The sequence below is a fragment of the Littorina saxatilis genome, unplaced genomic scaffold (assembly GCF_037325665.1).
Source record: "Littorina saxatilis isolate snail1 unplaced genomic scaffold, US_GU_Lsax_2.0 scaffold_132, whole genome shotgun sequence".
Classification (NCBI taxonomy): Eukaryota; Metazoa; Mollusca; class Gastropoda; order Littorinimorpha; family Littorinidae; genus Littorina; species Littorina saxatilis.
Window position 1 is genome coordinate 45,530 of NW_027128080.1, and position 17,869 is coordinate 63,398.

Here is a 17,869-nt window from a genome sequence, read left to right on the forward strand (position 1 = left end):
AAAAACAAAAGCGACCCCCCACCCCATTAAAACAAAAACAAAGGGTATAAGTTTGTCAAGGAATTTTGATGTGCTGCTAACTTATTGGTCCGGTGTTTGCTTTTTCGTGTACGGGGTTTCTACATTCGCACACTCATTCACACATGTTTACACACACACAGTCATACACAAACATACTCGTGCATACGGTATGGTGACAACACGCACTCGAACAACACACACGGCACACAACGGATGAACATTTCAAACATTTCGCTATTAACTCAAATCAAAACATAATCATCATACAACTGAAATACCTAGGTTATAATAAAATATCTCTCGTCACACAGAACACACCTTCTTCTTCTTCTTCTGCGTTCATGGGCTGAAACTCCCGCGTACACTCGTGTTTATTGCACGAGTGGGGCTTTACGTGTATGATCGTTTTTACCCCGCCATTTAGGCAGCCATACGCCACTTTTGGGGATGTATGCTTGGTATTTTCGTGTTTCTGTATTCCACCGAACTCCGACATGGATTACAGGATCTTTTCCGTGCGCAATTGGTCTTGTGCTTGCGTGTACACACGAAGAGCGATAAGGCACTAGCAGGTATGTACACCAGTTGACCTGGGAGATCGGAAAACAATTCCACCCTTAACCCACCAGGCAGCCGCGGCCGGGATTCGAACTCACGACCTTCCGATTAGGAGGCCGACGTCTTACCACTGCGCCACTTCGCCCGTCCACAGAATGCACCGTTCGGCACTGTATCAACACACTTTCTTCATAATCCTCCGAATGTCTACAAAACAGCCAGGAATCACATCACTGCCGAAAGTCCTTGAAGTTACGCACAGTCCGAACCGGCGAAGCACACTGCACAAGATAATGTCCGCTTTCATATCTCGACTCTTCTTCCAGCTGCACGTATTAAAATAAAGTCCAAACTACTCTAATTAACAAAAACACATTCATCCCACACCACAACAAACACATCCGCTCGCATCAGTCATCCCATCGCTCTCTGACGTATCACGCTTGCACGGTCAACCTCTCGACCACCGCATTTACCCAGAGGGGTGACAACATTCGACGCCTCGCACAGCTCAGCCGTCCCTCGCTAAAAACAAAACCCTGATCTTACCTATTTAAATTAGGCGAGTCGGCTATTCCGGACAGACAATTTCAATAGGGTTTTGGGGACTGCTCGGAAATAATACTTATTCCACAATAGCTCAGGGGTACCGTGATCAGAAAACTATACCACCAAATTTTCCCTTGACAAGTTAAATATTATTTTGCGATGTTAGTTTTTTATGCTCATCTATAAATTATATTTGCATCTCAAATGGAAGTTAATATGTGTATTAAAGACTATGGCTACCTTTGAGTCACTGTGACATAGATAGTAGGCCTATACACTAATCTTTTATTACTCTGTGTTTACTACGATCTTAACAACATTTATAAAAGCCTTCATAATTCTTCATTCTATATAAAATATTTGTTGTCTATTATTTGTAGATACTGTTGTATGTGCTTCAACCAGGTCGTGTTTCCTCGCATTGGGAGAACGTGCCGTCTCCCATCACCGGGCGCCAATGTTATTACTGACATCTTTGAAGACAGTCTTCGTTGGTAAGTCAGCCCAACTTGTACTTTGTATATATCATTATAATAGATTGCAAAAGATAGAGCAACGTATTCTTTAATGTTGAGTCATTCACATAACATTAACGGGAAGGCTTTATACTTCAGATGAAGTTTACAGGGCCGTAGACGGCAAACTTCATATTATCTCGGTGACTGCTATTTCTAAAGCTTAGTAATGAAACAGAGGTCAACATTGGAAAAATAACACAACACAGGTTGCTAACGTGTAAGGCTTCATTTTGAGACAAGGAGTCATTATTTTGGAGTATAATACAGCTGACTTAAATTATCGGCTAGACATATAACTATGTACGCAAAAAATACCTCGGCACTAACACATACACAAACAATGCATGATCTGCTGACTCAATTTTGTGCGAACCTTATAGACTAGATTATATGAGCCTGTATGTGTTTAAGTTTGGTTGATTTGCATGATGATGATGATGCTGATGGTAGCGGTGATGGTAATGGTGGCAGTGGTTGTGCTGGTGATGTTGTTTTTTGCGGTTGTTGTTGTTGATGATATTGATGATGATGATGATGATGATGATGATGATGTTGATGAAGGGTGGCCCCAGAAGTGGCTCTGTCCTGGGACTACGAACATAGTTTGTGCAGCCAAGCAGCCGACGTGTTCAGTTTGGGCACGACTGTGTATGAAACGTACAACATCCGCAATGTGTCCGCCAGTAACCCTGACGCAGAAGAAAGACACTTTGCTCCATTCTCATCTCATCCAAAGAACCAGGTATATTTTACTTTTAATATGGTGAAACAACATAATCTGCGAATGACGATTTGTTGCCACAAATTTTCTGGCATAAGTATGAGATACGTGCGTCTGAGAATTGGGATTCTTGCTGTTACGTGTGATCTGTTACACAAGTAACTTCTCTTGCACTCTGAAACATTGGATCAAACGTGATAAAACAAGTCACGTGTAGCAATGTCAAAAAATGTAGTCTGAATGGCCTGAAACTAACAGATCAACACCGAAAACCTGTCCTGACCGACTGTACAATTAGGCTTCGCTAGCCGAAGTCCCGAGACGTGCCCCACCCGGCTCCGCGTGCGGACGTAGCACCCAGTTAACCTATGTTCTTTAATAATGAACACACTTTCAGAGTAAATATAACATACCTTTATAGTTTTTGATTCAGAAGAAGGTAAAGAATACAATGCAATCATTTCATCACATCTGTTTGAGTTAATTTGATTTTAATGACAACTTTGATCAACACATTTGTTAATTAAGAAAAGAAGTCGGTGATGAGTTGATTCTTTACTGAAAACAAAAAACAAACATGACGTTTCGGATCATAGATCCTTCGACAGATCAAAAAAAAAAACTTTTTTGATCTGTCGAAGGATCTATGATCCGAAACGTCATGTAAAAAACAAACATGACGTTTCGGATCATAGATCCTTCGACAGATCAAAAAAAAAAGTTTTGATCTGTCGAAGGATCTATGATCCGAAACGTCATGTTTGTTTTTTGTTTTCAGTAAAGAATCAACTCATCACCGACTTCTTTTCTTATTTTTCCACATTGATTCTTCAGTCACCATTACATTCTTCATTTGTTAATTAATTCTTAAGTTACCAGCTAAAATGCAATCCCAGAAGTGCGGACATCTTGGGTTCTATCTTGACTCTGACCTTTCTATGAGACATCATGTCACAAAAAAATGTCAGGCAGCCTACATTGAAATTAGGCGCATCAGCTCCATCCGCCACTTTCTCACTTAAGAAGCCACAAAAAACCTTGTCACTTCCTGCATATTGTCTCGTTTAGACTATGGCAATGCCCTGTTGATTGGATGTCCTTCGTTAGTTGTCCAACCTCTCCAAACTGTTCAAAATGCTGCAGCCCGCATCATCTTTAGGTCAAAGAAAACACAGCATGTCACTCCCGTGCTATACACACTCCACTGGCTGCCGGTGGAACAGCGTATCAAGTACAAAGTTGCTTGTCTATGTTTCAAGGTCTTCTCAGGAAGTGCCCCTCAGTACCTTTCTGAACTCCTGCGCATATACACCCCATCACGCACACTCAGATCATCCGCTGACACCAGGCTATTACAAGTTGAGCGCTTCAACAGAAAGCAACACGGTGCAAGAACCTTCTGTTGTGCTGCACCACCACTCTGGAACTCTCTTCACTTCTCTGTCAGACACTGCACCTCTCTCAGCTCTTTCAAACAACAGTTGAAAACTGTCTTTTTCACACAGTACTACACAAACCCAGCCTAATGTCTTTTCCATTCCATGTCTGCACGTACTCCTCTCCCACAAAGCTGGTATGATTGTTGAAAGTGTTCGCTGGGTATGTGTGTATATGTAGTGTGCATAACATATATGAATATTGTGTGAACAGTACATGCGGTGATTTTTTTTCCGTATGGCTAATTGTCTTATGTAGGTTGTACATTTAATTGTTCTATTCTGTACATGTTCTTTTGTAAAGGACATAGAGCCATAGGTTAGGCACTTAAACATGTTCAGTTATTATTATTATCATTATAAGCTTTTTTAGTTTCCTGGTGTGCTTCAAATAATGCTCTCATCAACCCAAAACAGATAAATCTAAAGCATATTTGATTAGTGTGACTTGTACACTAAGTTGTATAATGTTATTTTGAAGTACCAGTACAGGGGGATTTGTACAGTGATTCGTGAAGGCCGCTTCACTGGTCCATATTAGGCGCCCAGGCTCCTAATATGGACCCTTTGTGATTGTTTCTATATTTAATTTTTGCTGAATGTCTATCAAAGCTATTTCACTCTAATTAGGCCTAACGGTTAACCTAAGAGAGAAGGACTACCAAACACAAAATGAAACTTCTTCGCAAGAAAACAAGCTATACTGTTCAAAAAAAGAAACGCATAGCTTGTAATATTTGGTTAATTTAGTTATATGGCTACAAGGATATCCACCAAACTGCAGAAAATGTTTATCTGGTCGTCGACCTTTCGTCCATTGCCACAAGTGAGCTCTGCACGTGACGCATGCGTTATCAGTGGCTACAATGTCAAAATTGCTCATTTGGCATGACCACTCGTCATGCTTCAGTGTAATCTCGTGAAACTCGGGGAATATTGAGCTCTCACCATGTCTTCCAAAACCCATAAAAGCGGATTGTTCGCCACAAAGAAATCAGACGACAATTCAGCGACGAAAGATGGCCCGATTGAGCAGAGAAGACCGCCAAATTGCATTGGGTCGTTTACAAGCAGGCCAAAGTCAAAGTGCAATCGCCAGGCACTTCCACGTGTCCCAGAGCACCATCAGTAGACTGTGGGTCAGGTTTCAAGCCACTGGCTCCGTTGCTGACTTGCCACGAGCGGGAAGACCAAGGGCGACAACTGCTGCTCACGACCGCTTCATACGGCTCCGCCACCTCCGGAATCGTTTCCTGTCGGCCTCATCTTCTGTCCAGGCTCTCCCCGGGCCAAACCGATTATCGGACCAGACCGTGCGGAACCGCCTGCATGAAGCTGGTTTGAGAGCTCGCAGACCTCACAGAGGAGCTGTCCTCACCCGCCGCCATCGCCAGAACCGAGTGCAGTGGGGCAACCAGCACCTTCGCTGGACCGTCCGGAATCACTGGAGACACGTGTGGTTCAGCGACGAGTCCTACTTCCTGCTCCAGCGACATGATGGTCGGAGGAGGGTCTACCGGAGAGTAAACGAACGTTACGCGCCCAACTGTGTGGATGAGGCACCCGTTCATGGTGGTGGAGGCGTCATGGTGTGGGGGGCGATCAATACCGCTGGAAGGAGCACCCTGGTGCACGTCCAAGGGCGCATAACTGCCCAGCGATACGTGGAGGAAATTCTGCGCCCACACGCCCTTCCTCTTCTGGCTGACCAGGATGCCATATTCCAGCAGGACAACGCTCGCCCGCACACAGCACGACTCACCACCCAGTTCCTCACCGACCACCATGTCCAGGTGCTTCCCTGGCCATCCATGTCGCCAGACATGAACCCGATAGAACACCTCTGGGATGAATTGGACAGACGTGTGCGCAGGCGAGAAGAAGCGCTGGCAAATCACCGCGATCTATTGCAGGCACTTCAGGAGGAGTGGGACACCATCCCACAGCAAGATATCCGGCATCTGATCCAGTCCATGCCCAGAAGGTGCCGGGCAGTTGTTGCTGCTCAAGGCAGTCACACCCCCTACTGACTTGACAGCCTCGGCACCCAATCGTATTGATTGACTGATTGATTTGAAGATGCAAATGAACTGTGTGTGCATTCAACTGTGTCCATACCAAATTTCAAACAAATAATCTAAATATTGGATTTTCTGTTAATTTTTTCGAAAAATAAAACAAATTTGGCAAGTAGCAACTATGCGTTTCTTTTTTTGAACAGTATAGTTATCAGCATGAAACAAAAAGTGGTCCATATTAGGGGCCCTTCCCCTACTGATAAGGATACATGAATTTAGTGCTTGTAGAATTCTAGTTATCGTTCATTCTTTATCCTTCGCAGTCGTCATTACGACTTCATGTCCCTCTGAGCTCTCAAAAGCAGAAACACTTTGCACACGACAACATTTTAGCTTTCAAGGTTTCTTTTTTTTTATATAGGTGCATTTTAATTGTAAGTGGATGAAATGTAAAAAAAAAAACCCACGGTTTTCTCCAAGACCATTATAAGAAATATAATTGGTATTAAAAAATATATCAATGTTATGGGACTGGAGATTTTGTTTTGAACCGGTGAAAAACTCCTTTGCCCTGGAGCGCCATTTTTGTTTCCGAGCGTTGCTATTGAAAATTCCCGCGCAGCTAAAAATAACATGTAAACGGAAGTTTGACGAATTTTGAGAACAAATGCCTATGCTCAGATAATTACACAATGGTTTAGCTCTCCAAAACGCATGCTTAGAAAGTTACAGCATGGCTTTCCCGTTTTTTCCAACGCTTTATAACACCTTTAACCATATATGAAAATTAAAAATGATGCGCTTGACCATAATTATAAGGAACATGATTTGCAGCCAAAGAGAGAATTCATTACAAATATCAATTTCAAGGGCGGATCAATTCACTTTGGAGGGGGGGGGGGGGTTACAAAATGACTGCGAAGATACAAGTTGACGGCGCCGAAGGCGCCTAAGCCTTTAGGGGGGTCCGGGGGCATGCCCCCCGGAATTTTTTTTTATCCAAACGAAGCAAAATAGAGCTATCTGGTGCATCCTGAGCCAATAAATTACCTCTTTTTTTTTGGGGGGGGGGGGTTACGTAACCCGTGTAACCCCCCCCCCCCCAGATCCGCCCTTGAATTATGATAATCAATATCATCGCTTTTCGTGGGTACTGCATGCTCACTCTACTATACTCCATTTGTGTCTGACGTAAAAGGGCCGTATATATTTGGTTAGAAACACTTAAAAATAAAAAAATAAAAAATTCATCAAAACTCATGGAATACATACGTGGTTAAAAAAAAAAATTAAAAAAAATCCGAAACATTACAGAATCCTTTTGGCATTAACTCACCTGAAGGAATTAAAGGTTGGTACATCGCGCACACTTCAGCATGTGTCCAAGTGGAAGGCTCTCAACATAGGAGCGGATCTGTTGAGATCTACGCGAGGAGGCATTTCCTCCTAAACATTATTTTAAACTCCTCAGGTTCTTACCGCGTCACGTTCGGAAAGATCTCTGCCAAAGCCGAAGGGATGCCTAGACTGGATGTACGACTTGATCTGCTGGTGTCGTCATCCAGATCATGCTGAGAGACCATCATGCCAGGACGTTCTGGATGTTCTGCGTGAACACCGTAGTCCCGGTCAGCTGCCTGTTCCTTTCTGGTGAGCACATGTACTGCTGCAGATATAGTTAATGGTGCTATGTACTTTACCCAAATAGTGTCTATCACATACACACACACACACACACACACACACACACACACACACACACACACACACACACACATACACACACACACACACACATATACACACATTGTCACACAGACACACACACACACACACACACACACACACACACCTCTAACCCTATATAATAAAACGGAACCATATCTGTTATGCATAAAACAAAGAAAATATAAACAATCGTTGTGTAAACTAAGAATAAGTGCCCACGACCTGAAAATTGGAACTGGTAGATGCAGCAATACACCTAGGGAAAATAGATTATGTGAAACATGTGGAGTAATAGAAGATGAAATACATTTTCTAGATAACTGTATAGAAAACAACCAATTACGAAAATCTTTCATGAGTGAGATTAATCGACCTATATATTCATATGATGTACCAAGTCAACTTTTGCAAGTAGACAAAGTACAAACTAAATTGGGAGAATGTGTATATAATTGCTTAAAAAAGAAACAATGTAATCATTTGGTTATTTATCTTCCCGTGTCTTCTAAACACTACGTTTCATGACAATAAAGTTTATTCGTATTTGTATTCGTATTTACCTCTTCTATCGAAGCTTAATTTTATTATTTTTTTATGTTTATTTGTTGAATACTACCAAAAGCCACTCGAAACAGTGTGCGCGAAGGAAGCCTGTTTTTTCACCAGTCACTAGCACTGCGTACAGTGTTGCTGAAATTGTGTCAAATCACAGTGATGGAATGAACAATAAAATTGATCACACTAGGATTTTATCATTACTGTGCATTTTAATATATCAGGGATCCATTTTACAGGATATAACTAGAATATATCATGATATCATGTTGGGATCTGAAACTAAGAGAAAAGAAGGAGGGATAGAACAGTTTAAACTCTGTCAAATGAAGTATTTGAGCAAATTTAGCGTGTGTTCTCCATGCATATTTCCTTTTTGGTCTTGTTCTTTAAAGAGAATATAACTTACCATGAACAATACTGTGTTGTGAAATCTTTGGTTCTTGCATTGTGAAGTGTTGATAGTTTTAAAAGCTTCGTTTCCACACGTATCACAGTGCTATCGTTCATAATATAATTTTTATTTTCAGGCCTGATCCCAGCGGCGATGAAGCTGGAGCTTATGCGATGCACCAGAGTGACTACACAGATATAGAAGAAAGAGGGTCCAGAATGTTCAACTTGTACCCTGTTGAGGAATCGTTGTATGAATCCGTTAGCAACCTGGTCGAATTCAGACAAATAGGAAGCACCTACAACAACCAAGGACTGGCGAGGGGATATAGCATGACTGCGATTGATGAAGAAGCAAGGCGTGTTAGATCGCAGTCACTCTTCTCACACAACTTGTTTGGAGCGAGAAGGTCTTTCATTTCAGAAACTCGTCCTCCCGCCAGATCATCACCTGGTACTGGAGCTGGCTCAGACGAGAGACCCCCAACTCCGCCGCCAGACTACATACAAGGTTGAATAAGTGATCACAGAACACCAAAAATGACAGTGAGCCTTCGCTTACACTGGTGGACGGGAGGGGGTGGGGGGTGGGGGTCCGAAAGGGGGTAGGTAGTCTAAAGGATGGTCAGCATATCTTTATGCTTCGATTGTCTCTGTTCCTGCACCCTTTTCTTCTAATTTTCGTACCGTTGTGCAACTCATTAGATCATTAGCTTTAAAACACAACCAGAAAACGAAAGACATGTATTTCAAACATATGAAAACCAGAGATTTGTAACATGTCAGCAGCACCGGCATGGTTGGCCTAGTGGTAAGGCGCCCGCTCCGTGATCGGGAGGTCGTGGGTGCGAACCCCGGCCGGGTTATACCTAAGACTTTTAAAATTAGCAATCTAGTGGCTGCTCCGCCTGGCGTCTGGCATTATGGGGTTAGTGCTAGGACTGGTTGGTCCGGTGTCAGAATAATGTGACTGGGTGAGACATGAAGCCTGTGCTGCGATTTCTGTCTTGTGTGTGGCGCACGTTATATGTCAAAGCAGCACCGCCCTTCGTGGTCGGCTGGGCGTTCAGCAAGCAAACAAACAAACAAACAAACAAACGTGTCAGCATAATCCTCGGACATAAGACAGTAGGCTTACTGTACTAGTGTTTTGAGGCAAAGCGGCACGTTTTCAGGCGGACAATTATCTATAAGACGCCAGTGAGATGATTTTGAAATGTCAAAAAAGGGACAAGTATATATTCTGCTTTTTAAGTATGTAGCATTGTAAAAATCAAGCTTGATTCCAAACATTTGTTTGGTTATCATCTTTTTGCAGTGTATGTTATTGACGAATCTTCAGAACAGCCGAACACAAATCGGGGGTCCAAATGACAGCGGCTGTTTTTTGTTCGTGTTTATTTCCGTGTAAACTACTGATGCTATAGTAAAGGTCAAACATGTGACAAAATGCTTTGTGTTTGCTGTTTGAGGTAATGCTTTTACAATTTGCGACTTGCATTAATAGTGAACTTTCCCAACAGCCCTGCAGAACTAACAGAACCGTCGCGATATAACCTTGAATGGTTGAAAACGACGTTAAACATCAAATAAAGAAAGAAAGAAAGAACTAACAGAAACTGAAACTTCCTCCAATTTATTAACTGGGTCTGCTTTGGTGATTTAGGATTCTTGTATTTTGCCTTGAACTATGCCTTGTGTGCTGTCTTTTAAACATGAAGGTTACATACGCCAAATACTTTAAAACACATGTGAAGCATTTTTCGCTGTAAACTAGACTTCCAAATAATGTGGGTGTTGGAGGTATTTCAACTATTGATAAAGTGTCATCATCTTCGAGTATTTTTGTTCCTTGACGTGCTCATTACATCATTGGCCAAAGTCAAAACGAGGTGGCTGTGCAAATAACAGGGTCACAATTATCTTGACATCCATTATTAAAAGCAATTATAACTTCTTGCATGTATTGTAAGCTAATGACATGTATTTCTGTGTTTCTTTGTTTAAAGTCATGCAGTTTTGTCAGTCAATTGTGTTTAATTTCTTTTAATACACCTGATTTTCAGTATTGTATATACATGTGAAAAAAGAAAAGAAAACAGAAGATCCACAGGCTCGTGGATCTCTATGATATTTATCCGCTGGGTCTTGACTGAAATACAAGCCATATAAAGAACCACTCGTGTTGTAACCTATACATATAGATGCTTGGTCTATGACATGTGCCGTGATAAAGCCCTCGAGGAAAAATGTGGTGAATTGTTTAGATTGGTGAGACATTTTGGCTGGGGTTGAACTTATATTGTTTTCAGTAGACCCTGAAATATGTAGTTAGCTTGTCACTGTGTGATATGATATCACAGGGAAAATGTTGCATGTAGGAGATGGGCTATTTTGTGTTGCTTCTTATACCTGCTGTTGTTTTCATCTGTCTTTTTTTTTTGTAAAAGAAAACAGCACAGGACAACTGACACTTACATTGTTAGGAAAAAACAATTCCAGGGAATTAATTTGGTTATTTTGCTCACCAGCCAATATGAATTCTGTTGTTCTTAAAGTTTTAAAAATCGTATACTGTATGCAATAATCATTTGGTAGTTGGCATATCTGCCAGTTTTGAGAAAGTCGATAACAGGGTTAAAATTAAGTATCGCATCTTACCATAGCGTTGTTGACTATGAATCTAGATGTAAATGCTTGTATAACTGTGTTTTAATTTTAAATGTGTCAAGCGCAAAGAGCATAATTGTAAAGTTATGATGTTGCGCTATATAAATGCTCATTTATTATTATTATTATTATTATTATTATTATTATTATTATTATTATTATTATTATTATTATTATTATTAAGACAGCTCCTGCGAAAACTCCATTTTAGAGTAAAAGTGTAATCGGTTGTGTGCGTTCAGATTTAAAATCAGTGTTCCCAAAACCACATAAAAGCCCAGTACCGTTTTGGACATTTTACTATGTGCCTGGCTTGTGAGCATGACACATTGCAAACCATGCAGGAAAACATCTGAGTTTGGACCTTATGCTAAAAACAAATCGACATGTGACTCTGCAGAAGAGTTCTAGATGTTGCACGTCAATGGAAAATAACATACCGTAACTGTACATTCATTTGCGGGCAAAGGAAGTACATATTATTCTTAACCATTTTTTTTTTATCAAATGTAAACATGATGCGTATGCGGGATGTGTGCGAGTACGAAGGTGCTTGTTTAAACATGGGGCATGACTGCTTGTTAGCTTAAAAACATATGTTAAAGCGTTAAGTAATATCCTTAGGCTTCTGTGTATTTAGATTTGGTGTGAACTATGATCAACTGTATTATTGCTTGAAATATTTGTATGTGTGTAATGTTGAATTCTGGTGTCAATGTATTGGATAAAGCACACAGAGACAGTTTTTGATGTTGAATAATGCCATAGAAGAACTCTCCAATATACAAGTTTTTGAAACAACACGGTGCTCTTAAAATATTGACATGTTTTGTTGAGGAAATGAAGAAGCGATGAGAGAATGTTTTCCAGACCTCAATAAGAATGTGCAGCAGGTAATAAATAAACTATAGCTCGTTGAGGCGAATTGTTAAAGGAAAACGTTTATGCTCCCCACAACTATGATCTTGACTGTGTTGTTCCATTTCTTGTTCTTCCAGCAACTTGTAACAGTGCCAGGAGACCGCCGCTTCACACCACGTTGGCTCTCAACTCAGACCTATCCTGAGTCAGTGCGTGTGCAGTGGGGGTTAGTGGCGGGAGGGGTGGGTGTCAGTATGCCTTGCAGGCTCATTATGCATATATTCCAAATTATCAACCGGCGTGCGTGTACTCGCGCAAAAAGTGCGTTCGCTTGCTTGTGTGCCGGTCGTAACTTTAATTTTGATACTCTCCTATCGTGCCGCGTCTGATATCTGTATTGCATTTTATAACAACTCAGCCTCTTGTTCGATTTTTTTAAGTTTGTTTGTTTGTATCGTATTTGTTTAATGCAGTTTTTACAACGCTAGAAATGACTAAAAGATGATAAGGGATGTTGTTTGACAAAACATGATTTCTGTATTACATCTCAAAGCTTGTCAGTCTTACATTCTTCATGTGAACATTGTGTGTATTTCTGAAATAAATAATCTAAAACAGATCATCTATGATGGTATCCGAAACACACATATACCTCACCTGTCCCCTATCAATGGTGGTTCCAAAATCACATTGTTACTGCCTTGAGGCTAGTTTACCAAATGTGCCGCCGCATGTAGCAATAAAAGCTTTGAAGATATCACTACAACTACAAGCGATTGGCCGGATGTAGTAATAAAACCTAGAAAAATATCACTATAACCGGACGTCCGGATGTAGTGATAAAACCTACAAAAATATCACTATAACCGAACGTCCGGATGTAGTGATAAAACCTACAAAAATATCACTATAACCGGACGTCCTGGTGTAATGATAGTCCGGATGTAGTGATAAAAAAGTTTGGTCCCGAGGGCTATCACTACATCCGGACTTCACTGTATAGATGTATTCAAGATTAGAATAGTCCCTCTCTGGGCGATGGCTGGTTGAAAAGAAGCTCGTTTATATTGCTTATGCCACAACCCTCGTAAAATAAAATTTGATTTGATTTGATCTCTCTCTCTCTCTCTGTCTCTCTCTCTCTCTCTCTGTCTCTCTCTCTGTCTCTCTGTCTCTGTCTCTCTCTCTGTCTGTCTCTCTCTCTCTCTGTCTCTCTCTCTCTCTCTGATCAACCAGTTGACACGTAAAGAAACTGTAAATTCTTCTGTCATTGATGTACCTGCTGATGATCTTAACATCTTAACATTCATTTCACTTCTAATGTTGAAAAAATAATCACAAAAGATAGATCAAAACAGAATAATCTGGACAAGTTGAAACAGTTTTGTGTTTCAAAAAATATTACACATAATTTGGGACATCCCCCTGTTATCTGCGAGCGAAGTCTTCCATTATCTGATAAGCTTAAAACAATCTGGTACTCGTGGTCTAGATAATCTTGATGGGAAAATTTTGAAGTTGTCTGCCCCTTTTATTGCAGAATCTCTGACATACGTTTACAATTTGTGCCTGGACAAATCTGACTTTCCCGCCAAATTAAAGGAGGCAAAAGTAATCTCGCTATTTAAATGAGGTAATTCTTCTGACCCCGCCATTTACAGACCAATCTCGATTCTTCCTGTTTTATCCAAACCACTTGAAAAACACATCATACACACTTGGCCGCACATTTGAAGAAATATGACCGTATTCATTCAAATCAGTACCGGCACGGTTGGCCTAGTGGTAAGGCGTCCGCCCCGTGAGCTTGAGGTCGTGGGTTCGAACCCCGGCCGGGTCATATCTAAGAATTTAAATTGGCAATCTAGTGGCTGCTCCGCCTGGCTTCTGGCATTATGGGGTTAGTGCTAGGACTGGTTGGTCCGGTGTCAGAATAATGTGACTGGGTGAGACATGAAGACATGTCTTGTGTGTGGCGCACGTTATAATTATGTCAAAGCAGCACCGCCCTGATATGGCCCTTCGTGGTCGGCTGGGTGTTAAGCAAACAAACAAACAAACAAATTCAAATCAGTCAGGCTTCAGAGAAAATCATTCGGGCCACACAGCATTAATAAACCTTCTTGAAAACTTGCTTAGCAACATTAACAATACTGATCTCTGTGGTGTCCTATTTGTCGATTTTGCAAAAGCATTCGACGTCATTAATCATGAGTTACTTTTAAGAAAATTAGCTGAGTATAGATTGTCACCCCAAACCCTATGCCTCCTCTCATCTTTCTTAGCCGGGCGAGAGCAGTCCGTCTGCGTGAATTCCACTATGTCAAGTAAAAGACCTGTGTTATATGGAGTCCCCCAGTGTTCTGTCCTTGGGCCACTTCTCTTCTCTCTGTATATTAACGATCTTCCTTTTAGTGTTAATGATGATTGTGAACTATTTGCTGATGATACGACCATACACACTTCTGATACTTTCTTTCTTTTTGGTGTTTAACGTCGTTTTCAACCACGAAGGTTATATCGCGACGGGACACTTCTGATAAAAAAATCAGACAAAGTTTATTCATCATTGCAGAACAGTGTAGATGATCTCATTAATTGGACGGAGTATAACCACATGAGTCTTCACCCCCAAAAGACCAAATACATGTTAATTACAACAAGGCCAAAAAAAGACAAAACATCAAGAATAATCCTCATTCCTTATTAATTGGCAACGACGCAATGGCGGAAGTAGGAGATCACAAAGTTTTGGGAGTAAATATCGATAATAATCGTTGTGTAAAACCATGTCGAGGAAAATATATTTGTTGAACAGAATAAAACACTTTCTTGAGCCACACTCAAGGTTGTTATTTTTTTAATGCATACATACAAACCATCACGGATTATTGTTCGACTATCTGGGACTCAGCCAGTGCAAATATTTTAAAACCATTGTATAGTCTACACAGACGAGCACTGAAATCAATTCTATTAAAACAACCCAGTTTCGTTTTCGACGATTATAAGAAACTTAAGATGTTGGCCTTGAAAGAAAGATTTAAATCAAATAAAGGCGTGCTCCTTCACAAAATCCTTTCCGGTCATGCACCACGTGCTTTCATTACAAAATTTAAAGCCAAACCAAACCGAAAATTCAATGTCCCCATTCTGCGGATTGATCTCTTTAAATCAAGTTTAGCTTATTCTGGCAGCGTTTTGTGGAATTCTCTCCCGGAATCAGTTGGAGTTCAAACGAGTCTCAATACTTTCAAAAACACCTCTCATTACATTTTATGTCAAATTACGAAAAGTCACAGTGATGGAAGACTTCGTTCTGATTATTTTCATATTGATCATATCTGTCCATATAGCATCAGTGTTTCATTAAACATGTTCTGGTAATTCCCAATTTTGATCATAATGTAAGAATTTGTGTATTGCCTGCAACGTGTATATAGTCCTGTGAATAATTTTTCTGCCTTTTTACATTTAGTCAAGTTTTGACTAAATGTTTTAACATAGAGGGGGAATCGAGACGAGGGTCGTGGTGTATGTGTGTCTGTGTGTCTGTGTGTGTGTGTGTAGAGCGATTCAGAGTAAACTACTGGACCGATCTTTATGAAATTTGACATGAGAGTTCTTGGCTATGATATCCCCGGACGTTTTTTCATTTTTTCGATAAATATCTTTGATGACGTCATATCCGGCTTTTTGTAAAAGTTGAGGCGGCACTGTCACACCCTCATTTTTTAATCAAATTGATTGAAATTTTGGCCAAGCAATCTTCGCCGAAGGCTGGACTTCGGTATTGCATTTCCGCTTGGTGGCTTAAAAACTAATGATAGACTTTGGTCATTAAAAATCTGAAAATTGTAAAAAAAATATGTTTTTATAAAACGATCCAAATTTACGTTCATCTTATTCTTCATCATTTTCTGATTCCAAAAACATATAAATATGTTATATTTGGATTAAAAACAAGCTATGAAAATTAAAAAAAATTAAAATTATGATCAAAATTAAATTTTCGAAATCAATTTAAAAACACTTTCATCTTATTCCTTGTCGGTTCCTGATTCCAAAAACAAATAGATATGATATGTTTGGATTAAAAACACGCTCAGACAGTTAAAATGAAGAGAGGTACAGTTATTAAGCGTGCTATGAAGCACAGCGCAACCGCTACCGCGCCAAACAGGCTCGTCACTTTCACTGCCTTTTGCACTAGCGGCGGACTACCTTCAATTTCATTCTGTGAGTTCCACAGCTTGACTAAATGTAGTAATTTCGCCTTACGCGACTTGTTATATTTTATTTTTTACTTTTATGTTTATCTTTTGTAATTGTTTTACGTTTGTATATACATGTATAAGATTAGAGTAGTCCCTCTCTGGGCGAGGGCTGGTTGAAAAGAAGCTCGTTTATATTGCTTATGCCACAACCCTCGTAAAATAAAATTTGATTTGATTTGATTTGATTTGATTTTCTCTCTCTCTCTCTCTCTCTCTCTCTCTCTCTCTCTCTTTCTCTCTCTCTCTCTCTCTCTCACTCTCTCTCACTCTCTCTCTCTCTCTCTCTCACTCTCTCTCACTCTCTCCCTCTCTCTCTCTCTCTCTCTCTCTCTTTCTTTCCCAATCTGTCTCTGTACAACTGTCTCACTTCCTATTTCTCTTTGACCGTCTCTTTCATTTTCTATGTCTTTCTTTGATTGGCACTGTGTTCTCTGTATCTCCCTGTGTCACTGTCTCTCAGTCACTCTCTCTGCCTCTGTCTTTCTCCACATATCTGCCTTTGTCTGTCTCTCTTTCTGATCTCTCTGCCTCATTCTGATTTTGTTTCTGTTTCTCTTTTTTATATTTAGTCAAGTTTTGACTAAATATTTTAACATCGAGGGGGAATCGAAACGAGGGTCGTGGTGTATGTGCGTGTGTGCGTGCGTGTGTGCGTGCGTGCGTGTGTGCGTGTGTGTGTGTGTGTGTAGAGCGATTCAGACTAAACTACTGGACCGATCTTTATGAAATTTGACATGAGAGTTCCTGGGTATGAAATCCCCGAACGTTTTTTTCATTTTTTTGATAAATGTCTTTGATGACGTCATATCCGGCTTTTCGTGAAAGTTGAGGCGGCACTGTCACGCCCTCATTTTTCAACCAAATTGGTTCAAATTTTGGTCAAGTAATCTTCGACGAAGCCCGGACTTCGGTATTGCATTTCAGCGTGGTGGCTTAAAAATTAATTAATGACTTTGGTCATTAAAAATCGGAAAATTGTAAAAAAAAAATAAAAATTTATAAAACGATCCAAATTTACGTTTATCTTATTCTCCATCATTTGCTGATTCCAAAAACATATAAATATGTTATATTCGGATTAAAAACAAGCTCTGAAAATTAAATATATAAAAATTATTATCAAAATTAAATTGTCCAAATCAATTTAAAAACACTTTCATCTTATTCCTTGTCGGTTCCTGATTCCAAAAACATATAGATAGGATATGTTTGGATTAAAAACACGCTCAGAAAGTTAAAACAAAGAGAGGTACAGAAAAGCGTGCTATCCTTCTTAGCGCAACTACTACCCCGCTCTTCTTGTCAATTTCACTGCCTTTGCCATGAGCGGTGGCCTGACGATGCTACGAGTAAAATGGCATTGCGTTCAGTTTCATTCTGTGAGTTCGACAGCTACTTGACTAAATATTGTATTTTCGCCTTACGCGACTTGTTTTTGTCTCTGTTACTATCTCTCTCTCTCTCTCTCTCTCTCTCTCTCTCTCTCTCTCTCTCTCTCTCTCTCTCTCTCTCTCTCTCTCTCTCTCTCTCTCTCTCTCTCTCTCTCTCTCTCTCTTCTCTCTCT

At 40.4% G+C, this 17,869-nt stretch overlaps 1 protein-coding gene across 1 annotated transcript in view; it reads left to right on the forward strand.

Moving 5' to 3' along the window:
• LOC138956452 (uncharacterized) overlaps nt 1-16,485 on the forward strand; it is a 40,727-nt gene extending 24,242 nt beyond the window's left edge. The window contains exons 12-15 of the mRNA XM_070327809.1: nt 1,534-1,622; nt 2,208-2,388; nt 7,293-7,471; nt 8,635-16,485. Of these exons, the coding sequence (XP_070183910.1) occupies nt 1,534-1,622; nt 2,208-2,388; nt 7,293-7,471; nt 8,635-9,013 (828 nt within the window). The 3' untranslated portion in view covers nt 9,014-16,485. The remainder of the gene's footprint in view (nt 1-1,533; nt 1,623-2,207; nt 2,389-7,292; nt 7,472-8,634) is intronic.
• The last annotated feature ends 1,384 nt before the right edge of the window (nt 16,486-17,869 follow it).